The sequence below is a fragment of the Anarrhichthys ocellatus genome, unplaced genomic scaffold (genome assembly GCF_004355925.1).
Source record: "Anarrhichthys ocellatus isolate YVR2014 unplaced genomic scaffold, GSC_Weel_1.0 scaffold9, whole genome shotgun sequence".
NCBI classification, from domain to species: domain Eukaryota; kingdom Metazoa; phylum Chordata; class Actinopteri; order Perciformes; family Anarhichadidae; genus Anarrhichthys; species Anarrhichthys ocellatus.
Window position 1 is genome coordinate 4828277 of NW_022280039.1, and position 26558 is coordinate 4854834.

At 42.8% G+C, this 26558-nt stretch overlaps 1 protein-coding gene across 1 annotated transcript in view; it reads left to right on the forward strand.

The window, feature by feature from the left end:
- Positions 1 to 22356, forward strand: part of lmx1bb (LIM homeobox transcription factor 1, beta b) — a 44157-nt gene extending 21801 nt beyond the window's left edge. Inside the window, exons 3-8 of the mRNA XM_031849206.1 lie at positions 15240 to 15472; positions 17406 to 17581; positions 18087 to 18164; positions 18539 to 18605; positions 19858 to 20019; positions 21145 to 22356. Of these exons, the coding sequence (XP_031705066.1) occupies positions 15240 to 15472; positions 17406 to 17581; positions 18087 to 18164; positions 18539 to 18605; positions 19858 to 20019; positions 21145 to 21302 (874 nt within the window). The 3' untranslated portion in view covers positions 21303 to 22356. The remainder of the gene's footprint in view (positions 1 to 15239; positions 15473 to 17405; positions 17582 to 18086; positions 18165 to 18538; positions 18606 to 19857; positions 20020 to 21144) is intronic.
- Positions 22357 to 26558: the final 4202 nt, after the last annotated feature.

The window sequence follows — 26558 nt, forward strand, 5'->3', positions numbered from 1 at the left end:
CTCTCTCTCTCTCTCTCTCTCTCTCTCTCTCTCTCTCTCTCTCTCTCCCTGCCACTTCTCCTGAGTGGCACTTGGCTTTTTGTGGGAAAGCCCAGGAATTAGATTATCTAAGCCTGACCTGTGAACGTACAGCCAGATGACGGGAGCGGGATTGGACTTGATCCCTGCCTGTCTAGCTGTCTCTCTATTCAATCTAGCTGTCTGTCTCTCATTTGGTGTGTTATTGCTTGTGAGCGTCCCTATGGATGAGACATTTTCTAGCCGCAGCTATTCTGCAATTGCATATATAGCTCTCCGAGGAGCAGCCAGTGTCAAGAGTACATCTCACTTGCATGGACATGATTTGAATGATACGAGGTGCTATTGGCCTTCAGTTCTCCCTTAGAGGGCTTGTGACATTGAATATGTGCCACCATTAAACAAAACATAGTGACTGTTGAACAAAGAAAGAAAGCACAGTCTTTTTAAAACTGTAGATGCAACGGCTAAACACATGATTGCAGTTTGAGGTTCTTTCCTCTTAGGGTATTATTTTTTCTTAATATCTATGATCTTAAAAGGAATGTTGGCGGTTGAAAGCAATGCACTCTGCCGCTTTTAAAAGCACTTCCATTTGAAATAAAATGCACCAGGATTATTCATGGTTTTTAAGGAATTTGTTTTTTTCTGAGCTTACTTAACTCTGGATTTCACTGGAAAACAAAATCTCTGAGTCAAGAAAGAGAACCTGAGTGGTTATAATGAGGAGAAGGTAAATTAAATCCAAAAGTATTCCATCAATTTGAATAAGAGTCCAGAGCGGGAAACTGAGTCCCAAAACGTCACAAAAAGAGGCTTTTAACCTCAGTGGTTTGGAATTACACTAGAGCAGCACTACTGCTGCTGAGGCCATGCAAAATCAACCGTTAATAGTTGTCACACTTCTCAATCAGTGTAGGTCTTCCGTGGAGGAGCCGTGTGCCGCCAAAGTCAATTGGGTTCCTCTGGAGGCCGAGGTAATGTAATGAGGGACCGCTCCGACTGAGGGCCGGGCTCCTTTCTTCACAATCACATAATTAATCTCCTGATTCCACCACTCACCATGTCATGACAGATACGTTTGTGTTTGGTGCATAATGGTGGAGTGTTCTGTGCTTCCCGCATGCCTTCGTTTTGGAAAAACGGTTATAAAGCCCATTCCTTTACAGCCCACTGAGGGTTACATACAAAACAGCATTCCCTTTGGGCCCTATTAGGAGACAAAGAGAAACACACACACTTCTGCAGCAGGTACCTTAATAATATGTTGGTAATTTAGATAATGACTGGGAGTGAGATAAACTGAAGTGTGTATTACAGGTAATTGGATCTGCAGTGTTGTCGGCTACCTAAGCATCTATGGGGTTGTGTGTTGTGAGCTGGTTCTTGGACTTACAAGGGGCACTAGGAGATGGACTGTCAATGATAAGTATTGTACGGCTTTCTAGCATACACAGTAATAATGGCCGATCTGAGATATTTTGGAGAGATATTATCCTCCCACACCCACGGACATCTTCAGAGCCGGACGCAAATCAGAACTGGCTGTGGATATCTGACTCTGGACAAGGCAGACTTTTACATCATTTCTCCTCAGATCCCCGGCACTCGCGAGCACGTCCAGTTAGTCGGAGGATGACAAATACAACACCCGGGGCTGTCAGAATGATCAAGTTGAGAGAGGTTTTTTTTTTTGTTTTTCTCTAAGGTGAAGCCTAGAAAAGTTGGAGCCATAATGAGAGTTGTCAAGCCTGGGAGGTGAAGCGCAGAGTATAGCAGGCGGTGGGAGCAACTACAGGATGCCTTTGGGGGCCTGGTGGGCTGGATCTTCTTGGCCTTTAAAGAGATTACCTTGGCAGTGTAAGGAGCAGGTCTACCCAGAGGGTTTAGGGGAAGATAGGCCAAGCAGCCCATTACCAATACTGCAGAGGACCCTCACAAGCTTCATTAATAATCTGATGATGAATCACTACTTTAATTGGACCTTTATAGCTGTTTCCTAATCCCTAGTACCATCTTCTCAACTCTGTTTTTAATTGGCTGGTAGTTTGTTTTTATGTCATGCAATAATCATATTTGTAAATGATTAAGTTTTTGTTACTTATTTCATGAAGGATGGATAAATAGTCATTGTGGCTAATGTGACGACTGTTTAACAAAGGGTTTCTTTTTTTTCTCAAAATGCTGAATGTGCAGTTGATCCGATGTCCTTATGGTTCAAGGTAGTGCCCGTTTTAAGACTACACACAGGGTCAGATTTCTCCCACTCTTAATTAGATGAGGGATTGTCTAATTAAATCAAATTCATTATCCACAGCTCTAGAAATCAAGAGGCTCTATTGGAAATAAGGTTAGGCTCCCCCTCATCCATCATGCCTTAACTAACCAATTTACAGGCCAGCCTTTTACATGAGGCATTATTACCTTGTCATAAACACTTACCTTTAAAAACCTCGAATCAAGCCCTGATATGCTAAGCTTTTATCACATTAGTTTGTGCTACTGTGTCAGCCTCTTTCTGCCTGAGATAAAGTAGGCTCCGAATAATTATATTAGCCACATAAGGCGGAGACAGTGCAAACGACTGCTATTTAAAGCTGGCTGATAATTCTGTATAATTAAGACATAGTACAGGTCCTCACGCAGCAGAGGGATCGAGGGCTTTTCCGCGGTGAAACGTTGAAAAACAGAACAAACAGGCTTTTTTTAAAGAGGCAAAAGAGGTGCTACAGAAAAATCCCTCTAACGTCACTCTCTTAATAGCGTTAACTATACACTCGGCCACAGTGTCTCATTCCTGCAGCTCTGAGTCGCGAGTCACTCCACATCCATTGTCTAGCAAACACAAAAAAGCTACCATCATGATTATTCTGAGCTCAGCTGATCTATCTGAGCAGACATTCATCATATGGTTTGTGTTTGATATTACTGATGCCGAAAGTGATTACAATTCTGTGTTTTAATGAAGTGCCGCAGCGCTGTTTCGATCTTTGCATATTTGTATCTGATTAGCTCAGGTTTAGCATGTGAATAGTATGGCAAAGATGTGAGAATGCTGTTGCTTAACATTTATAACAGTCCACCATAGGGCCACAAGCTGCACGGTGGTTGAGCCATATTCTGAAACACACGAGGCCTGTCCTCTGATCTGTGTTGGAAAGTGAATTAGTAAGCTCCATTCTAAAGCCAGTGATAGCAATGGGCCGAGAGCAGTGATTTGTTGGCAGTGTATATTACAGCCCACGGTCAGGGAGGGAGGGATCAGAGAAGCGTGTGTGTGTGTGTGTGTGTGTGTGTGTGTGTGAGAGAGGCATAGGACAGGGGGCCTTATCACTCAGTGTTTACTCACAGTAAATTGAGTTGAAATAATAGTCTTTCTCTGAGGCTAAACAATGGAGCAGGCTGCAGGCCGAGGGCCCAGGCTGGTGCAGAGCTGGTCTGCGCCACTTCAAAATGAAAGGCTGAGCCCGGGGCCATGGGGAGGAGGAGCAGCGGGAGGGGGGGGGGGGGCTTTGTTGTGGGGGGCTCCACCCCCCACAGAGCAGACACCCCTCTGACAGGCACCTGGGTAGGACAACGGCGAGAGAGGAGCGTGGAGCTGGGAGTGGGGGGGGGGTGGAGTGATGAGGCCTCGGGGCTCTGTCATTAGGTTGGTGGTAGAAAGGAAGATGACTGCCCCGAGGACAGAGGAGCGGCAGGTCCCGGTGGGACAGCGACCGCAACCTCCCTCATTCCCCCGGGTCTGCACTGGGACTGGTGGGACATGTCAGTCTGTTAGCCCCCCCGGCTTCAACACGCTCACATAACCTCTGGCTATGGGAGTCTAACCTGCAGAGAGTGTGTGTGTGTGTGTGTGTGTGTGTGTGAGCAACAGAGAGGCAGGCTGAAAGAGAGAGACGTAGAGAGCATATCCATGTAGTGCACGGACCCTCCTATGCCATTGTTTCTGCGTGTGTGCGTGCTTCAGCTGCACCTCAGCTCTGCCCCTTTCCCTTCATTTATCATTCTGCAACATAAAGTGCTGCCACAGCATTATAGAAACAGCTGCTTTTTTCAGACAGCCGCAGAGAATGGGGCTGCTCCCCGGCACACAAAGACACTCCTGGACCTAAAGAGAGTGTAAAATTGGTTCGTGAATACAAACCTTTTTTCCTTGCTGAGAGGGCTGACCACGGGTGTCACTGCGGCGGGAGACATTGTCATCGCCTCTGAAGACAAATAAGCATCCATATCGGCCCGATCATGTGTACAATGAGTGGCAGGGGCACCGGTGAGGTCGGCCTTGTTCACAGCCAAATATGCATAACTACAGCTGCTGCCGCATCGCCCTCTCTTGAGAATTCATATCAGGCCGTTTAACCAGGCGTTATATGTATGAATCATCCGAGTCGAGGCACCTGTATCTCTGGGGGCGTCACTACAATGCGATGTCAATTTATTGAGTCACAGGCTAAAGCACGGGGGAAACAAAGTCTGTCAGTGCTCTGTTAGGGGTCATAATGCACTCACTAAAGGGCCACGGCAACATCACTGAGTTGACTCGAGGAAAGCGCCGCAGGGCCATGCAGATACACTGTCAGTTGGGGTTGCGAAGAGACCAGACGTGCCGCGCCATGCTTCACCATTCCATTTTGTGCCTTCAAGGCTCCATGTGGAGAGAAGGGAATTTTGCCGAACCTGTTCTCTTCCAGTTGGAGAGATCAGATTTTAGACTCTGCCAACCGCATGACAGAGAGGTGCTCGGTGTGCGCGGTGTGTGGGAAAGACAGACAAAAGTAGAGAGAAAGGGCATCAGAGAACTCCTCTGCCAGACCTCTCGGGGCAAAATGCATGCTTGAAAGCTTTAAGACATGAACTAAATAGTTTCACAGTAACACTAGCTACGACGGAAAGATAATTTCCCTTTCAAGACTAAACACACGAACGCACCCGTACACAATGCAGGTTGCAGCAAGTCCAGACAATTCATTTATTGTTCTTTTTGTGCCTCGTGTGGAATGCGTAGCTAACAATGAGGAAATTATCAACAGAAGCGTTATGTGCTGCAGGTGTTTGTTTTAAAGATAACACAAAGACTAAAACAATGCAATCAGCAATATAAATATACATTTAAACAGCAGATGATTCTGCAGTAAATTAGTTGAGGATACTTTTGTTAACACGTCTGCATCGGCAAGTGATGGATGAAGTCTTCAGTTCCTTTTCTTTAGTAAAAGTTATGTGCAAAATACTTCATTATTGGTAACGGGTCCTGCTTTAAAAATTGACACTTGAGTATAAGTTAAAGTATCAAAAAAATATTTTTAAAAGTACTCATAATTCTAAAATACAGCCCATGTGGGTGCTGTACCATTATACATTTTTATTTGATTATTAGAATTTTACTGTACTCGGTCAAGGTGGAGCTAATTCTATATACTGTTAGTTTAAACAATGCATCATATTTTATGAGATCATCATATGTTTTGTATTTAAAGTCTTAATCTATAACTAGCAAGTACCTCAATTTCCCTTGAAGCACAATAGTAAATGTGTTTAGTTATTCTGCACCAATAGTCACTTATATCTAACAGGGTAACACAACGCAATTATATTTCTTTATATTTCAGATTTAACAGTTATCTGTGTTGCATCCGTGGGTATATGATGATAATATAGAAAATGATTGAATCATCATCAGTGTCTAATGTTAATCAGAAATAAAAATTACTGCAGTTAAACCCTTAGTACCCTTGATGTACCCTACGTGAAATATAATTGTTAAATTGTGGTAAATTTAATTGGATTACTTTTAACAACACGTTAACTGCGTGCGTCCTAGTAGATTGTTTGCACGTTGCTTGCTGTATTTTAAAACCTCTCTACTTTAACCTCATTGTGTCAGAAGTAACTGAGTGGAGGCGCACACAATGTCGTTCCTAAGTAGAGCTATCAATCGTTTATTTTTCATTCTTCTAATACAAATTCATCACTTTTATGTGTGACTCGCTCAGCCAGACACCCTTAAATAAAAACATGATGAAAACTCATGAAAAATCATGATGATGATGCAAGATGACCTTTCGTTTCCCTGTCGACCCAAAGATCCCTGGAATTTGTTGGTGGTCTCAATAATGTAGCGGATGGTCTTTAGTGAACCAGCAGGTTTTTTGGTTTGCTCTGTGGTGTGTGTGTGAGTGTGTGTGTGTGTGTGTGTGTGTGTGTGCTCGCCCCTCTTGTCTGTTTGACACATTCCAACACTGCACCCCTCTCCTGGGCTCCTAACTACCAGTCAGTCGCCATGGTTACAGCCATACATCCATGCCAGAACCCTCGCACTCAAAGACATATTTGTTTGGCTAGTGTAGCTACGTTCCTGACAAAAAAACACAGCTTTTTAGCATAACACCTGCTAATCTTGGGATTTAGCTCTTTGAAGAGGATCGCTGATCAGAAATTCAAATATATTATTTGAATGCTAATCTGAATGTTAATCCCTGGCCCCCGGGTCTTAAAGCATCCTGTCTTTCAATAACAATGTTTATTTTTCATTTGCTTTCCCTTTTTCATTTTCTCTCACCCCCCTCCCCTCTCCCCCAACCCTTGTTTAGCCCTATTCCCCCAAGGATATCAAGGATGGAATTGTCTTTTAAAGTATGTGGCACTTTAAGAGCGTCAATGATCTGGATGCTCCTGTAGACGTGGGTTATTATCATTGGTTTTGATGAGAATTTAAATTGGTGGGGAAGGTTGCCCTGGGTGAAACTCTTGGAATCGATCCCGCTTAATTGATGCATCCTACCGCCATCTGATTTTCAACTTGTAATGTCAGCTGTGTCTAATTTTAAACTTTTGCTCAATATTTTCTTTGAAATTGTGATGATGTTATGTCCATCCGTCATGAAAAAAACGGGCTATATTCATTCTTTTTTTTTTGCACCATTTTCATTGTAGTTCTTGTCTATTTTCCTCTCAATTTATTTGCTATTTCCCAAGATGTTATCTGCGTCCCTATATGTTTGTGTGGCTGATTGTTAGCAACTCAAGGAGATGAGATCTGGGTGTTCTTTAAATTCATTTTAGTGCAGATAAATAAATGCCGAGAAGATAATGAAAGGCAGACCAGACCAAAACATATACATCCTTAGAAAAACTACGAGCGCTTATTGACTTGTCTGAGTCGTTAACATGGTGTACATTACTCTGTAATTGCTCACTGTATATCATCATCCAGTCGGCAGACTTTACCCGGCCTGGTCTTCTTTCTTTTGTCTTGGTTAAGACGCAGAGACAGAGAATCAAGGGCAACAGGATCACAAGCGCATGAATCCGGATCTAATTCCTAGTTGCCTCACATTCTCTCACCCTCCAAACTAATTTTGGGCTCAGACTGAATCTCTGTTAAATAAACAGATCCCCCTCATCCAACCAGCCTCCATCACAATGATCTCCAGATCATCTCTGCCCATTAAAACCTGGGCAAACACTTTACTTCACACCAATATACTGGAGATTGGAGGAAGAGAAAAAAGGGGGAAACACACAAGGGCTTTTTCCAATCTTTCCCAGATTGTCTCTCTTTCTCCTTTGCTACCTATTAATCCAGTATCTTTCAGCCCTGGTAAACTCCTCAAGATGGACATTGCTTGGTTCAGGGTGGAATGGGGTCAAGCTCCAACGGCCTCTGCACAGAGCTGTGGAATTTTTCATTAGTGCACAGCTGGGTCACAAGTGGCTCCAAAGCCGTCTTAATATTGTGTAGGCCCACAGATTAGGAGCGGAGAAAAGAAGCCAAAGCGTGATGCTCTCCACCAGACCCTGTCTTTGCATATTTGCAGACTTGTGCTTTAGAGCACCTGATATTACTGTTTGTTTTATTTCTTAGACCCAGAACCTCTGGGTCAATAGTAATTATAAAGCCCTCCAATCCAAATGTTGTTTTTTAACCATTCCAGCTCTGAATCCACTAAGATGAGTCCATTTATTTTCTTACAACAAAGAAAGTAAAGTATGTTAGCGTTACTTCATCTAGTTTTTGAGAACCCTATTTTTATTCGGACATGAGACCATAATTGTTATTTTTCCCCCATAAGCGTCGTGATTTCTAGTCTAGTCTCATTAGAAAAATAATACTAATTTAAGATAAAACCTTGTGTATCTGTGGGCAGTTACAGTCAGACAAAGCTCAATAACATGTGATAGCCATTACACTTATTGTAGCCATCACTCTCTCCGCTCTCCCAGCTCTTTCAGAAGCAGCAATCACTCACTGTGACTCGTTGAGCGGGCCGAGCCCCTAATTGTGGGCTCTGCTCCACCTCACGCAGATTAGCTCGGCAGGACAGAGACCCAGTGATAGAAACGCATAAAGAAATATATAAAATGGGTGCAGATGATTTTACAGGTGCTTTTAACAGGAGCTGTCTGGGGATTTTTTTTTTTAGTTCTGTTCTTGGCGTTGGGCTTTTTAGAGGCACCGCGTTGTAAACATGTCACATCTCCAGCGGTGACGGCCCTTACAAACTGCTTCACTTACTGCAGTGACAAAAGGCAGAGCTGAGCACTTTATAACAGCCTTGTAATTCACAGTCTTTTCATTTATTTGTTAACGGATCAACTCCACTTTGGGAAAAGGTAAAAAACAAGCAGGTAAAAAAAAAAAAAGCCTTTATAAAAAAACATATATCTTAACAGTCATAATTTCCGATGCTGTTGCTCAGAGTATTGTTTGTTGTGCGCTCTGAAAACTGAGCCTAAATGCGATGTTTTACTCATTTGACATACTCAGGAACACCAGCTGTCCAAACAGCATCATGTGTGCCTGCCTGCTTACTCTTGTATTTAGATGTGTACTTAGCCTCCTCTGCTGCCCAACACACTGTCCTTTTCACTCCATGAGCTTTGTTCTACCTGTGTGGCTGGGGAGGATTATTTCCACGCTGTTTTCCGGGTGACTCATTAGCAGATACATGGGTCGCTTGATGCTGCGAGACGTTTCTCGGCATACCGCTGTTGCTATTGGAGCTTTGTATGAACACGCAGTGTGGAGTGTATATGTCGTATTTTATATAGTAAGGCAGCATAAGTTACACCCCATCCCACATTTGCTTTAGTCAATAATTACGAAAGATATACATGCACACTATTTGCATGTGTTTTATGCTCGTGCGGTCAGTCAGAATGCACATGAGCGCCTCGTCCTCTCCAAACTGTATTTCAAGTGTTTAGTAATCTGGGAAGCACACAGCCTGTTGGAATGAGATCATTTGAATAAGGACTTAAGGGTTAGGATTTCTTTGTGCAGCTGTTCGGTATAGCGTTATGTACAGATATGCCTGGGATGTCTGTCTGGCCGGGGACCTCGTCTGAGGAGCCGCACATTCCAGCACATAGGAGCTCATGCTGCCATAGAAATAAAGTGGCCATATTTATTTTCACAATAGCGGACGTGTGGGATACGAACCTGGAAACACCTCGCTCCAGACTAACTGTAACCAGTGTCTTTTTACAGATTCACTGTAGCTCTGCTCAGCAGCTATTACTAAGTGTGTTCCCTCTGAGATGTAGGGCAGGTGCGTATGCAAACACCAACACACACCGAACACGTCTCCACTATCGTCTTTGCTATGCCAAGTGCAATCAGCCCGTCTCATTCCTCCCCTGTGAGCTCGCAGGCAGCCGGTTGCTGTGCTTCAGTGCGGGGAACAAGCAGAACCCTGTGGCCAGAGCTGCGTGATGAAGAAGGCACCTTTGGGCTATTAGTGGTGTGCACATCTCCCGTTAATGTGTTTTACTTTTACCTGCTGGGAGTTTAATTAAAAAACAAAGAGCCTCAATTTAAAGGCCATTATTATGCTAATGTAGTAAGCACCGGATGGTGATTAAGCAGCTTTTAGAGCTGACTGGAGCTGGCCCTTGGGAGCAGAAGGATGGCACTTTTTATTTGGCTTCATTACTCTCCATGAATCTATGCTCCAAAGAGAAATGCTGATTCTATGAAACGGGGTCAGCTACTGAGATCATTTATGGAGACAGCATTTTTTGGCCCCACTTTTTTTGTACTGCGCTATTCACGCAGTCCGAAAGTTTGTTTTGACCTCGTAGATAAAGAATGAATCAGGATATGCTTTGGCTGCTTATATTTACACATGCCCATCCATTGTGTTAAAGTGAAACTTTTAGAGTCTACTTTTATCCTCCGCCCCTTCTGTAAGCAATCAAACACTTGTATTAGCTAAATTCAGGTTGCTATTTTTAAACCAGTGTCCCAGACCATACATAACAAAGTAATTTTCATGATGTTGAGACAAAGTTGAAAAGGTTTGCCTTAACATCTGGGCATCAAATGTTTTTCCTCTCGAGCTGAAGCTTTTGATACTGTTGCTAAAAACCAATTTTCACATGCTAAGACATGTCTCATGGGGCTGAGAAGTGTCTGTTTAACACTTCAAAGACTTCTGCTCCTTCTCTGTGACGGAGATGTTTGTTGTATTTCCAGACAACAAGATTGCACCTGAAAATTTGGACAATAAATCAGCTATTAATTCATTTTGGTAAACATTTCTTCGAGGTATGGGAAAACTTTAAGGCAAAAGTTTTAGACTTTGAGAAATATGCTTTATTGCTGTGAGTAGGATGAGAAGATCAATACCACTCTTTTTTGGTAAATACATGGCTACGGCCAGCAGACAGTTAGCTTAGCTTAGCTTAGCTTAGTCAAGCTTAATTTAGATGCTGGAAGCAGGGTACAAAGGTGACAAAATGCTTGAACCCACATCCCTAAAGCTCACGAATGAACATGTTCTTTGCTTCAGACACCGCCAGGCTAGCTGAGTACACATTTCCAGTCTTTATGCTAAGCTAAGTTAATGGACTACATTATTGTAAGTCGCTATGGATAAAAGTGTCTGCTAAATGACTGTAATGTAATGTAAATGATATTTACTGAACAGATATGAGAATGGTACCAATCTTTTAATCTCACGGCAAGAAGGCAAACAAGCATATTCTCCAATATTAACAGCAATAAGCTATTGCTTCTATGTTTATACACATCTGTTTTCAGTCTTTATGCTAAGCTAAGCTAATCAACTGTGGTCAGTAGCCATATTTTCAGCCAACAGCTATGACAGTGGTATCACTCTTATCATCTAATTCTTGGCAAGAATGTGGATGAGAGTATTTCCTCGAGCATCTAACTATTCTGTTAAGACTCACATCTGTTTTGAAAGCAAAGAAACCAGGAAATATCTTGGTCAGCAGCCTGGTTCGAGATGAGGCCACTACATCAGGAAGTATGAAGCGTGCGCAGTTGACCGATTGCTCCACATGCCCTTCGTCTTGCCCGGAGGCCCTTGTCTGACCTGCCTCCCGGGCCTCATCTCTCACCTCGGCCCTGATTGGCATGGCCACAGGTTTCCTGCTCAAACACAAGAGCCCATCTTCAAAGTAATAGCTTACAGCTGCTGCCTGGATAATCCTCTTCCCCTCTGTCTTTGAAGGGATGCGGTGACATAATAGCCCGGGCTATTCTTCCCTAAATTGTTATGGTGTTTCTTCGGGTGTTGTTTAATAGCAAAAGGGGAGGTGAGACTGTTGCACGTGTTGCTAAATGTAGCATGATTATCGAGCGGCATAAGCAGCTCCATACTCCCCCCTCCCTCCCCACCTCTTCTCTCTCTTATTCTTCTGGGTTTCTTTTATCCCGCCCAGTCCTCCTGATGCTTATCACTGCGGCAGAAGCATTAAATGTAATGTCTGTAGAAGGGAAATCATTGGCAACATGTGGTGAGAGCTTAAGATGTTGTCACACTTTAAGTTGCCTATAATCTGTTCAAAGGGAGAGTGCATAGTTCTCCAAAGTGCCTGGAAAAAGGGGGGAAGAAGAAGAGTAGCGTAGAGGCCGAAGTCTCCCAGCTACACTTGGCTCGGCTGAAGTGTTCATCAGACAAAATAACTGCAAGTCCCTGATGGCTTTTGTCTTCTTCATAATGCTCTTTTTTTTTTTTTGTCTGTGTTTTTCTGCATTTGCTAAAAACACAGCTGGTAGTGTTACAAGCCTCAATAGTGTGATCATCTGTCACGGAGAGGAAGAGAGAACTATAGATAACGTAAGAGAGAACAGACAAGGGATTACAGGTATATGGACACAGGATTAAAAAGAGGGACGTAATGATTCCTCTGGGAGGAAGGTATGTGCTGAGATGGGCTCTTTTTTTAATTTATGAGTCCAGTTCTGGGGAGGCCTTGGGTAAATATTGACACTTCTCTCTGCGGCCATTGATCCACACAGGAGGAGTCTCATCACTTGATCTGTGCGCTCAGGTGTGGGAGGAGGATAAAGCAAGAGCCGGGGACGTGGGTTGTCATGCTGGTGGTCTTCTTTGTGGTGTCTTTTATACACAGACTAGCTTAAAGGAGCTGAGCAGCTTGCCTCTGCGACACTGGGAGTCGTGTTACCCAAGCAGCTGAACGTCCAGAAAGTGGATTTTAGGTGAATACAGGTCTTAGTGTGACAGGTCACTGGGATCAAGTAGAGGCAGAACGTGGTAAATGATCACCTGAATCACTTTAAGTCTGATTCCACTCACACCTACAGCACTTTGATATCTTTAATATCCCAGTAGAGTCTAACAGAGAGCTGTGAAGTCTCCCTTTGCGCTATGGTTATTGTTTTTCTATATATATAAAATTATCATTTACATCGCCTCCTCTTGGCCCACTGGCCTGGTCCTCAAACCACTAATCAGGTAATGTTGGGAAGGTTGAATGGCGTGCCTCCCCCTGGTCAACCTTCACTGCTCACACAGTGGTGTTGTTTTAAAGAGCATTCTTTAGCAGCTGAACTTGGAAAGGTATTAAAGTGGGATTAGGCTCCTCCACAATCCACTGCTTGTGTCATTCAGGGAGTTTGTGTTCTCCTCTCCCCACTGCCACCTCCCCACTCCTCCTCTGTTTGATTGTGGCTAGCCGCAGGAGTGGGACTGACTGTGCCTTTCAAAGGAGAGGGGTAGGGTTAAATCCCTAGTCCACTGCTCCCTGCTAATTCTCCTTGTTCCTTAGAGAAGGATTTACTTCTGCTGCCAGCTTCTCAAAGGCCTTCTCTGCCCATCCGAAAAGTCGCCGTTGCCTTCCTGTGGAGGTGTGGTTGCCATAGAAGGGGCGTCATGCATGGCTATTCCATCTGAACCCCGCTGATAATGGGGACCGGGGACTGAAAACAGGCAGAAAGTCCGGATTAGACCCGGGGACAAAGCAGGACAGGAAGATTCCAGAAGGGACGAATAGGAATTACAGCAGCAAAAATAATGCAAAGTGACAGAGAGGGGAAATAGAAAAATAATGGCTTACAAGATTAGACGCGGCGAGGAGAAAGAAGAAAGGAAAGAGGGCTGAATGAGAATGTTTTCATCTAGATGAGAAGATTTGAGAGAGCGGTCGTAGGTGAATGCGGAGCCCTGGACGTATCAAAACCACGCTAACAAGTCATTTCCTCAACTTTTTGCTCTCTTTCTTAGCCCTAAGCCGGCAATCATTAGCTAAACATTAGAGTTAGAGCTGGGAACTTGTCTTGACAGATTCATCACCTCTTTTCCCTGATCCCAGCATGTAACACACTAATCCCTCTAAAAACTGGACACAAGTCCCTGAATATTCAGTTTATCTCTACACGAGTGTGTCCAAGATTTCCGTTTTTAGTTTCGATTTTTTCCACATTTTTTTTGTGGGTAGTGTTGTTCTTGCCTTTTGTTTTTTAGCGTCTGAACTCGGAGGTTTGTTTAGAAGACAGATTCAGGTTGGCAGGTCACTTAAACTAGAACCCTGCTTGTTTGAGAAACACGCCAACATTTCTTTTTCAAGGGATTATCCTTGAGGTTTTTTCCATAGTTGAATAATAATCTTCTTAACTTATTGTAATAAATGAAAGATTAAAGGACTTTATGAACCCTGTGAGTGCCAGCTTCTGATATCTCTGTTGCTTTGCTGCTGCATGGTGGTTCAAAAAGTGTTTTACCTGTGCCAGATGCAGGTGGTGATCATAATAGAAGGAACTAGTACAATAGTCTATCAACTGATGGGATGTAATTAAGATAACATAAACTCAAATGCTGAGTTTAAGCAATTATTTTAGAAAGCTGCATAGACAACAACAAAAACAACACTATCGTGTTTCCAGCGTGCATACAGCTGCTCACACACATGCACTTACACGTATGAACACATACGCACACACACACACACACACACGGTATCAGTACTCAATCAGCACCTATAACAGCATTACCATAACAAAACCATCCTTTGGTTTCCCTCCGCTCATATTTACACATTATATTCATCGCTATCGCTCATCCCTGTCCCGAACCAGCAGATGATGTCAATTGCTCCTCTTGCTGCCTCCCTGCCTTACACAATGAAATAGATGTTCACCACAAATAGATAGGCGGTTGCCAGCTGTCTTCCAGACCAGGGCAAACAAAGAGGCTACTAATAAATCCAGCTTTACGGCTGGACAAGATCAACCACACTCCCTGCCTTCTTGCTCCATTTAATGTGGCTTCTACTGAACAACAGAGAACAAATTAAATGCCTCTCAGTCACCAATAAAACAATGCAAACATGTCCTGAAAGGATATAAAAGAAGACGGAGGTGCTGTCGAGGGAATGGTGATAGAGGCAGTGTTGCGCCATGGAGGCACAATATTAGACAGTAAGATTAAATATGAACAGACTCAAGGGCAGCCCGGTAGTCAGCAATGAATCATGGTCTCTGATATGGTATCTGATGCATATAGAGTGTCGTGGATATGAGAGAAACGTGTAGATTGTCAGCGAAGGCTTGATTGGGATCATCAGGTTTCTGGAATCACTGCACTAGAACATGATCCAGCCTCTCTTTTAGATTTGTGAGGAGGTTTGGGTGCCCATGACTGAGCTCGCTTGGAATTACGCAGAGCCGGGCCCCCACCCTAGAAATTTTAACGGATGAGTTGCTGCCAAAAGGAGTCACCTCCTTGGCTGCCCACAGGATCAGCAAGCCAACTTCATTCTTTACGAGCAACTCAAAAAATGCTTCGGGACTAAATAAATGCACACGTTATATGGCTTATCATTTCTGCTTTGCATTTAAAAGACAAATACTTTGTTATTTATTTTAAAAGTGACATAGTTTTTCTTTAAAACAACGTCATTTTCTGCATCATCAGCACACCCACAATTATCCTTTCTCTCTTGTTCTACAGGTTGTTTGCCACCAAGTGCAGCGGCTGCATGGAAAAAATCGCCCCTACAGAGTTTGTGATGCGCGCCCTGGAGTGCGTCTACCACCTGAACTGCTTCTGCTGCTGCGTGTGCGACCGGCAGCTGAGGAAGGGCGACGAGTTTGTCCTGAAGGAGGGGCAGCTGCTGTGCAAGATCGACTATGAGAGGGAGAAGGACTTACTCAGCTCGGTTAGCCCGGATGACTCAGACTCAGGTGAGCCCTCTGCACCCTCTCACGCGAGAGTGAGAACAACACGGTGGTGTTATCATCATATGGCACCGAGGTGTTGTATTCTGTATGCTGTGTTCCATCACAGTGGTAGCCAACATAGACATCCACCATAATGGATCCAAACCGAATCTAACTGGTTTTAGTTCATAATATTAAAAGGGAAAAAACAATATTAAGTTGTCCTTAAACTAGTTGCCACATCACTTGCTGAACATCTGAGATTATTCGGAGATCTTGCATGTGCAGCTCCCAGGCAGTAAAAAACTTCTAAAACATGCAGCTTTTCAATGGCTGATTTTGTATCATTCTAATTCAAGCGAGGAGCGTAGTTTTATGATACAGTAGGAAGTGGAAACAGGACGAGGCCAAGCCACCCTGTATTAATGGCTCTCCATGCGTGGGCAGGATCTGGTGCTGGAAAGAATTAAATCACTGTATCACGGTGAGCGACAGAGGGATTTGGGGCCTTTCTGCAGAAAGCCTGCGCCTCCGCTCTTATCAGCTCTAGTGTTCCTCGCCTATAGCCTCCACACACAATGAGGCATCTTGCCAAGCCTCACTGTTCACTACCATCTGGCTCACATTTAAACATGCACAAAAGAGGGGAATTTGTCAAATACATCTGTGCCTGTGTCAACTTTTGTCAACTTGTGGGAATATTTGCTCTGCGTCCTCCTCGTTCGGTTGCGTCGCACAGGCATGTCCTTTGTGCACGTCTCCGGAGGTTAACCTCGGCTTGTGGCGGACAAAATGTAGGTTTTCAGTAGAGAAATGTAGACACTTATCAGAACCAGACAACAGGAGACACTCAGCCATCATGTGCTCGTTTCCTTACAGCCTCTAGACCCCAAAATCATTAGGATTCATGAACAAAGCTGCTGCTTTAGATCAGGAAACACTTATTTTCAGCCCAACATAGACGAATAATTTATTTTTTCATTTTAAATAATTCATTTCCATGTTATGTTTACATATCGCTGTGGCCTTTGTGGCAAGTAAAACTAAGATGCAGAATTAAGTAACACATTTTCCATTATATGTCATGCCACAAACAGTTTAATCAGAAGCAAAAATGATAATGACTTTGCCCTTAATCGAGGATAAACTTTGACGATACAGTGTGTGTCACAAGTTTTCGAGTTTCACATTGTTTTCATGCTCTTTTCATTTAATCATTGCATTAAAATTTAGGATTACTCCTAAAGAAATAAATTGTTCTGGGAGAATAATGAATATATAATTATTATATATAACAGCTGCAAACAGCAAGCAGACTTGGTTGTTAAAAAAATAAACTAACAGGCATTTTCTTAATATGAGCAATCTAATAACACAGAGTTATTACATTTTAAGGGTACGTTGTAGGAAAGAAGCATAAAAATGACACAGACTTTACAACCCAAAAACTGTAATATCCTGCTGCTGACAGTAAAAATCTATCCATATCAAAATTGTCATTATTTTAAGGTCTGAAATTGAGCAAAAAAATGGATTTTCCTGCTGTGTTGCGGGAGATGCATTTCTCCCATGTACTCATGTTGGGTTTTTCATGTTGCACTTGATGTAGTGTCCTTATCAGAGATTGATTTAGTGTAAATCAGACAAAGCTGAGCGCAATAAATTACATGTGACGCAGTGTCCAGTTCAATGACAAATGTGCATATTTAACTGCGTTCTCCAAGAGCAAGAGCCGCAGACTTCTGTAAGTCTAATCGTACATGTGGCCTTTTCCTTTTGTAATAAATTGATAACAAAGTATCAAAAACACATGTCTCCTTTGATTATGCACTTGTGGTGTGTGAATCTCCCGGAATAGGGAAGAACGAAATATATTTATCAGCAGACTGTCACCGACTAAAGGGTGTAGTTAGTTCAAGCTTGTGCTGATGACACAGAAAAATTGCTCTTTCTGCAGAGAAAAGCGACGATGAGGAGTTGGATATCAAGCCGGAGAAAGGCATAGGAGGCCAGGGGAAGGGGGATGATGGGAAGGATCCCAGGAGGCCCAAAAGACCACGAACCATCCTGACCACTCAACAGAGACGGGCCTTCAAGGCCTCCTTTGAGGTGTCCTCAAAACCCTGCAGAAAGGTAAGACAAAGCTTAAATAATCTGTGAGCAAAGTTTTTTATTTATTCCCTGGTCTGTATTTGGGGTAATGGAGGTTAAGATGCCGACCACGAGCCCTACAGCAGTTTCACAAATAAAATTCTCAAATTAAAAAAAGTCTCCCCCACCTCAGAGCTCCGCTTTGAAGTGGCAAGCAGCATTCTGTTCTGTGTTAACTGAGGCCGGCTGGTGTAACGCAGACAGCCTGCACCAAATGTCATACTGAGATAGGAGAACTGCTTCCATAGCCTGGGCCCTAAAACAGGCGCTGCACCTGGTCCAAAGCTTTGAAGAGGCAATAACCAAGAGGTCCAAAAAGACCACTGTATTCATTCAACATTTCAATGAAATCAAAGCAAATCAAAGACGCGATGTGCCTATCGGGAAATGTGGAAGATATGTTAAGGAGGCAAAGTAGTTCAGTGTGCTGTGTAAGTGTTTTGTTTTCTCGTGGGATGCTGGAAATCTTTTGTCTTGATGCTTTTAGGTGAGGGAGACGCTGGCTGCAGAGACGGGACTCAGTGTTCGGGTGGTGCAGGTGTGGTTTCAGAACCAGAGAGCTAAGGTGAGAGCAGCTAACACAGGATAAATTGGATTTTGCGTCCGCATACAACAGACTTGTTCCGTCTTAGAGTCCAGCTAATAAATCACCACAACTATGCGTGTTAAACTTATCACTGCATTCCTTTCTCAAATGTTTAAAAAAAAAAAAAAAGCACAAGGAGTTGCAAATCTCGCTCACTCTTGCATTAAATGTCTACGCCCTCCTCTTTTCTGATTATTATCTTGTGAAAACCTTTGATACTTGACAATGAAGTGCACTCAGATACAGATTCTGTGCAGTTCATTTGAGGGTGAACAGCGAGGAGCATCCTTTTTAAATTAAAGAGCACATGTTAGTTTTGGGGGTTCCTCACAACTCTGACTCCTCCGTTTCAGATGAAGAAGTTGGCAAGAAGACAGCAGCAACAACAAGAACAACAGAATTCTCAGAGACTTGGCCAAGGTACGAGACAGTGCTTACCCTGCACACACGATGGAAGATCATTGTCTCAAAGCTCTGTCTCTGGGAAACTATTTACTATCTATGTATTCACATTTTTCTCTTTCACCTTTTCCATCTTTTAAAGCCCCATTTCACTCACTTAGTTTGCTTATTGTTATTTCATTTTGTTGCATGAGCTTCACCGTGCAGAGTTTGACACTAGAAGGGCAGAAAGTTTATCCGTGCTTACTTCAAATCTGAGTTCAACGCTTGTACGTACGAGGAAAATAACATCACAACAACTGGAAGAAAATCATGGTGCAGCATGCAACTTACACAGTGCAGAAGAAGGAGTAGATGTTATTTCAATACATTTTACCTGAAACTGTTTTCAGACACAAATTATTATTTCAAGCAGAGATTTTGTATGTGTCATAAAATATGTCAGAAGGGAGTCTTTAAGTGTTTTGTATCCCAGCAATATATTGTTTTAAATGTTGACATCCAGCTAGTTAGAAGCCGTACATGAGGGCTTCTTTTGTTGTCTGCGAAACAGCAATACCATTGAAAACACAGAATCAGAAAATATGAGCTACATTCTGTCAAATGTGTTGTGAGAAAAGAGTTCACACATTTAATAATTGCACTCAATATCAGATTACACATATGTCAAAGTGTAAACAAGAACACGAAACATCAAAAGCAAGTTAGAAAATCTGTCTGGAAGCCAAAAGAAAAGAATGGTCGACGTCATTCTGTAAAGCCACTGCAAAGGAAAGTGTTGGGGGGGATGGGTTCCAGGGATGAAGCCACAAGAGTTTTGTGTCTTTCTCACAAGTCAGTTAGCCAGGAGCAGTGTGTTTGTGAAGGGAATTGTGGGAGAAGCCACAGGAAAGACTACTGTTGGTTTCCATGGAAATACTAACAGAGGCAGCTAAGCAATCCAGGTATTTGGAGGGTTTTGAGTCCGTCTTACAAGAACCAGAACTCAGACATTTAACCTTATCAAGTTTTTGCTCTGGCAGGAGTGCAGCACAAAAAAAATTTCAGATTTAGGTGAGTTTGAAGATCTAAAATTGCCCGTTACAAAACATGTCCTCACTGTTGATGCTCTCATCATCATTGTTTTCCCCCGTTCAGCCACACATTTCTGCATATTGTGCGCTGCTGCATTTACATTTTGCACACTCTTCCCAAGCTTTTTTTATTTATTTATTTTATTTTTTTACATTTCCTGTAATGTTTTTCCCCGTTTGCTGTCTTTGCCTTGCAGAGGTGATGTCCAATCGGATGGAGGGGATGATGAACTCCTTCACACCGCTGGCTCCGCCGCAGCAGCAGCTGGTCGCCATGGATCAGAACGGTTACAGTACAGACCCGTTCCAACAGGGACTCACCCCCCCACAGATGCCCGGGGACCACATGAACCCATATGGTGAGCATCCACCTACTCCCTCCCCCACCCCCTCCCCTCACCCCGCTACCCCCCAAAAAAAACCACACACCCACTCCTGCTCTAAAAACACACACATGCCTGTCCCTTGATCAACCTCATAGCTCCCTAGTGTGGGACATGTGTTCAGGCCACAGCTCCCCTGATTTAAGCCGCTCACAGAGACGTACGAGCAGCTTCTCCTCCCACATGAGATAACACACGCACGCTCATAAGCTATTGGGTTTTCAAGTTTATTTTCAAATCTGTTTAATATGGTTTTAACTCTCCGCCTCCACTTCTGAGACATGCCCCGTTACTGATGATGTTTTCCAATGGTGGTAAAAACATGTGGTCAGTGTGGACAGCTTGAGATAAAGTGCAATCCAGACAATGATTGAGGGTTGTGTGAGCTAATGAATCAATATGGGAAAACAACAAGTCTCTGATTTCTGTGTGATGTAGGAAAGAATTAAAATGCAAAGGAGGGGGGAATGAGTCAATCAACTGTTAGTCCACAGGATGTAACTGGAATAACACATTTCTGAGTGATGTCCTCAACAAGCCCCAGAGGGACCATTTCCTGAAGTTCATAACTTCCTTATAATTTGCCTCCATTTAGTTCATCTCGGTAGTAAGAACCCAAATCCCCAGTCTCATCACTCCTTTGGTTTGGGGAAAAGAACAATATTGGCAAGGCATTAAAAGATATGTCTCAAAACACTGTCCCCATTTTGTGCAACACTATCATTAAGATCCAGAGTGTAATAAAGTTAACTATTCCCTCCGGAGAAATAACATGTTGAGGTTTTATGAAAGGCGGAAGCGGTTGCTATTAACCAGATCTTTTAGGAGGATGCCCCTTGTTTACATGCTCCCTCATAGACCGCAATCGTCCCAGCGAGGGCAGCAAAAAGTGAGCTTTGATATCGAACAAAACAGCTCTCCCAATTGTGATGACACACAACAGCCATTTCTCAAAGTGACTATTAGTAATTATAATTTCCCAACGCTGCTATAAATCTCAAATACAAGATTGCATTGATTTTACAGTCAGAGTGGGGTGTTGTTGGGTATCTTTTGAATGACGCAACCGAATCCTGATGGCTGTCTCCGTATCCTTCACAGGTAATGATTCTGCATTCCATGACATAGACAGCGACACGTCTTTAACCAGCCTCAGCGACTGCTTCATGGCATCGTCGGATGTCAACTCCATGCAGGCCCGCGTGGGGAACCCCATCGACCGCCTCTACTCCATGCAGAACTCTTACTTTGCATCATGAAAGAGAAGAGTGAAGCCAATCTTCAAAGAATAAACTGCCCATCTCAACCTGAAAGAGCGATGGCCGGGAGTTTCCACACCAACACGGACACTACAGAAGAAACCTTGCAGTAACTCCTGGTTATGTGCTGAAGCTTACTCAAAGATAAAACCACTTGATGTAGGACAGTGACGATTCCTGGGGAAAAGACTTAAATATTGTTAGAGATTATTCAGTAGGATTGCTTATCTGTCACAGGAGATATTCGTCTTTTCTTTGGTCACGTAAAGAAAACAAGTAGATACTGAAGCCACTGATTACACTCTCTCAAGCCAAATGACACAGTGAATTTATACAGTGCATGATCAATTGTAAACTAAAACTTTTGGTAAGCCCCGCCCCTTGGTTAAGATGTGGTGCTTGGACTGTTTCTTCTTTACACTACATGGATTTCCATGTTCACCGTTAGCATTTTGATCACTTTCAATAGGTTTAGATATTGTGTTAATAGTAAATAGGTGCAGCATGTCTGCAAGAGTGGCTGTACATTTGTGTGTGTATGAGAGTTTGTGGTGAGAAAGGATTGTTTAGAGGAGAGAAAAAAAGGAGGATTTGTTGGACAAGTAGGATCAGTGAAGTGTAAATACTTTCCCCAGGCAAATTGGATGTGCATGTTACAAAATGGAAAGCATTCTATTTATTTAACTATAACAGGCTCTTGAAGGTGCATATTAAACATGAAAAGCTTTATTTAAAAAAAGGAGAGCATTTTTTTTCGTTGAGCAATTAGTGAGTTCTTGAGTATCTCAACTCATCTGTATGCCTTTTTAATATGAAGATTAACCCTTTTGTTTCGTTTCTTCTTCAGCCAAGCTGTAAATGAGCAATGTTGCTATTTATTTCGTACAGACCATAAACCTTTTGTTGTCATTGTCATATGTGCATTCTCAAAATGTTAAAGTTGCTAAATGACCAAAGTTGACTGGTTTGATGAATAAACAATGTCTTTCTCCTGATAACATTAAATAAATGCCATTCAGTGATCATTCTAATGGTAACATGTTGAAGTCCCAAATATCACCTGTTTAAATGTATTCTCAACTAATTACACCAGGATGTTTTACTGTGGCTCTTAACAGTATCGGCCTGTTGGTCAGTATGCTTTAAAGGGCCAGTGTGTAGGATTAGGTGGCTTTTAGCAGTTAGTTTGCAGATTGCATCCGACTGAATACTACCCCTCTGCTCACCCCTCCCTTTCCAAGTATGCCGGAGAACTACGGTGACCTTCAGTAAACGTGAAAGACTCTCTAGAGCCAGGGTGTATCTGTTTTGGGCCACTGCAGAAACTCCGTGTAGAGGTCCCACTCCCTGTGTAGATATGATCTGCTTATTCTAAGAAAGTGCAACAATTCTTATTTTGACATGATAGTACACTAATGAAAACAGAGTCATGAATATTATATTAATGAATCTCCCTAAATCCTACACATTATTCCCTCCATTATTGGATGGATTGCCACAAAATGTGGTACAGACATTCATGGTGGAGGATGAACCCTAATGATCCCCTGACCTTTCATGTAACACAAATATTTGAGTGTGACAAACGACGGGGAAACTCACGACTATCCCATCAAGTGTACCATGTGTTTAGTGGCACTGTAATTAGCAAATGTCAGCACGCTAACACTAAAGTCAGATGGTGAACATTGTTGGCAACATATTTAGCATGTTAGCATTGCCATTCCAAAGTAATGCCCGAACAGCGGTTGACCTGATATTCATTTGAAGCTTGTAACCATTCCAATACATAACTTGAGTACACCTTGGCAGAAACATGTACATGTAGTGAGGGTGAGGTCGGAGAGAAGTGCAGGTGACATACAAATACAGCTGCACGACTAGAGTACAAACCCCACCTATAACCTCAGGGCTTGCGGGGCGGCTTCTTGGAAGCGCCATCTGGGTGCTTCTTCATTTCTCTGACAGCTCCTCAATGTGGCCAGGCAAGCTTCCACGCACTGTCTGCGCAGTCACATGACCATACAGATAAACTGCATTTATTAGGTTACTATGACTCAATATATTCCTAATGTCATACTCATGACAGGGTTTAATAATCTCGGCTGCTATGCCTGAGCAGACGTAGCGCATGAAATTGTCAAATTGTGAGGGTTTAGAGCAGTGTGTTTTATATACACATATATATGTATATATAAATACTATCAAGTCTTCAATCTGACAGCCAGGTGTTGGACGTGTTGGCAAGGTTACACTGCCATTTATCTTCACTTGTCACACCAGTAAGCGAGCATAGCCGGGAGCACTGCTCAGTGACATTTTATTGTGGAACCTGATTGGATGACATCTTTTTTATGAGTTTGTTGATTTTTCCTCGTTACCTGGCTGAGGCTGCTTTGTATGAGATGTGGAGAAAAGCATGTGGAAGAGGAAACAGTCAGTCTGTCGGTCTGTGTTTGTGTGTGCATTCGTGCATACGTGTGTAACCATAAGCAGGACTTTTGAGTTTACGTCAGGTTTGTAGTATATATATATATATGGGGATTAAAGCATGAAAGACTGAGTAAACAGATGAAACAAAGGCTCCCATATACAGTAAACATGGAAGGGGTTGCTACGCACACATTGTGTTTGCACGGGATAGAGGGTACAATTGGTTTGAACCTCTCCCTTTTCGGGCAGGCCAGGTGAGCTTACAGCGAGGTGTTTAGGTGTAGATGAGGACAGAAGGCTCTGCTGCTGACATTGTAGTGGAAATGTGAGAGTAAACCCTCAACAACCATACATTTCCCCACATGATGTTTTTTCTAAAATATCTTTGTTCTTATTTCTGTTCAAACTTATACGGTCCTGTAATTAATGGAGTTATAGAAAAATGTATTATTTTCACAATAATATAGGTAAATACAAGACTGCAGTCACTCACTTCTGACATACAATGAAAATGTCCAGGATAAAAACACAACAAAACGTATTGCCATTGAGGCCGACATAAGAAAGAGGAAGAAGGTACGATGGCTGATCATCAGGTCAAGAAACCCAAACAAACAGTCAAAACTGATTTTATGACTCTATTAACCATTTCTTTACCAATAATTAATCAGACCTCTACTCTGGGTAAACAGTATTAGCTGGAGTAGTAAAAACAAAAATACATTTTACCCGGGATGCATTTTATTCACCATTTATACCTCAGTTCAAGCCTCCAATTTGCCTAAGAGTAAAATATGAGTGAATATAACCAACGTCACTGCTTGTTCGCTGGCACTTGGGCGTGAATCGGCCAAAGACGACAATTAGAGGTTGAGGTAAGTGTGGCCTCAATATGAAAACAGTCATGCTGAAATTCGAGCTAAAGACACACACACACAAACTCACGGAGAGTTAAGAGTCGGCCTTCAGTAAACTGTTCACACATTTACTCTTCTGCCGCTCTGGCACCTCATAGGAAATGAGCCTAGTGACAATATTTTCATTAGATAACCGAAATCCTGAAATTTTCCACCTGAGACACAATTGGACGCTTGTGATTCATATTTTCTCTTAACTGTTAGCTTCTCCTGCCCTGCCCATGAAAAACATACGGAACTGGATTTGTTATTCGGGGTAATTCTCACCAGCCGCCCCATAAAAGCACAGCATGATCTAAAACAGTAGCAGAAGAGTAAGCAACAAGGCCGCATGTCCCACCATTGCTTCATCACACTAAATCAGTCAGGGAGTGACTCATTCAAACCATGCAACACTTTTGAAATGCCTATTGCTTTACATTTACTGTACTTATAATTGGCATTCCAAACTGTCGTTTCTCAACATCACATTTATAACAGACCGATATTACAGTTTTTTTTAAGCAAACCAAGCCCAATTAATAGTTGCTTTGCAGGACCAAAGACACTCAGACGTTTGTGGGTTCAGTACAGTCTAGATTTCTTCTCATGATTTCACAGAGTTCACAGGAGTTCACAGCGAGTCCCCAGTGGGAACAGGGGGGCTTTTGGGGTGTTTTCATTGGGCATTTTCCATGGCTAGTGGTTAATTGTTAAGGGAGATTTTTAACCAACGTCTGACACATATTCTTTGAGCCTTGAGGGCTTGTGCATAATCAAATGACAGGCTAAGCTGTGGTTTCGACCATAGAGAGGAGTCACAGCCAAACAACCAAGCATGTCCTCACAGCAGATTCTTGCTTTATTGTGTCAGTCAGCGGCACCAAACACTGCCGGTATGAGGCATTGTTTGCATGCTACAGGTCCAACATAGATGTAGTAACAGTAGTTTACTGTTACATTATTGATCCCACAGTAGGAAACTATTTAACCGAAATACTACAAGTGATTCAATACAGACATTTGGACACAGGAGAGTGCAATGGCAATACATTACATTGCAGTCATTTAGCAGATGCTTTTATCCAAAGCGACTTACAATTCAGATTCTATCACACCGTAGGCACAGCTATGGGAGCAATTTTTTGGGGTTAAGTGTCTTGCTCAAGGACACATCGACATGCGATTAGCAGAGCCGGAGCCGGGGCTCGAACCTCCGATTCTCTGATTGAAGGACGGCCCTGCTCTCCACTTACCCACAAAAACATGTAAATAATAACATTACAAGAAAGCCACAATTCAAAGGTTCAGGTGCAGACCATTACATTTACTCCTCATGTCCAAGAACAAACGAACATTTGAACCTCTGGACATTTCTACCTCCTACTTCTGTTCCTGTGCTGAGAAAAAGATGGTGTGGGATTCACCTCTCAGCGCCCAGGGGTGCAGATAGAGCCCTGGATAGGGCTCAGTAATCCCCACCACTATTGGAGCCCATCTGTTTTGGTTTTAATTTTTCTGCATTATTAGTGCTTATTGGTACATGGACTAGGAATGTATCCAGGGTGTTTGAAGTCAAGGAGGAAGGTGATGCCAGGGGCATTAGTTGAAGGAATGATGACCTTAAGGTCTAACACAAGCCAGCACTCCTAACCTCCAGGAGCCTCTCCCTTGAAGTTGGAATCCAAGTCCTGCACTCTTGTCTGCCTAAGATGCCGTGGAGTTTGCAATTTGCCAATTCATCTGGCAATTGAGTAATTTCGTAGTCATGAAGGTTTCTGGTATGATGATGTATAAAAAAACTCTGACAATACGAGTCTCATAATCAAGTCAGTGAGGAAAAAAATACCACAAGTGTCATTTGAGGTCTTTCCTAGAAAACTAGTTTGCTATTCTATGTAAACTATAACAACTTTTATGTTTCCAG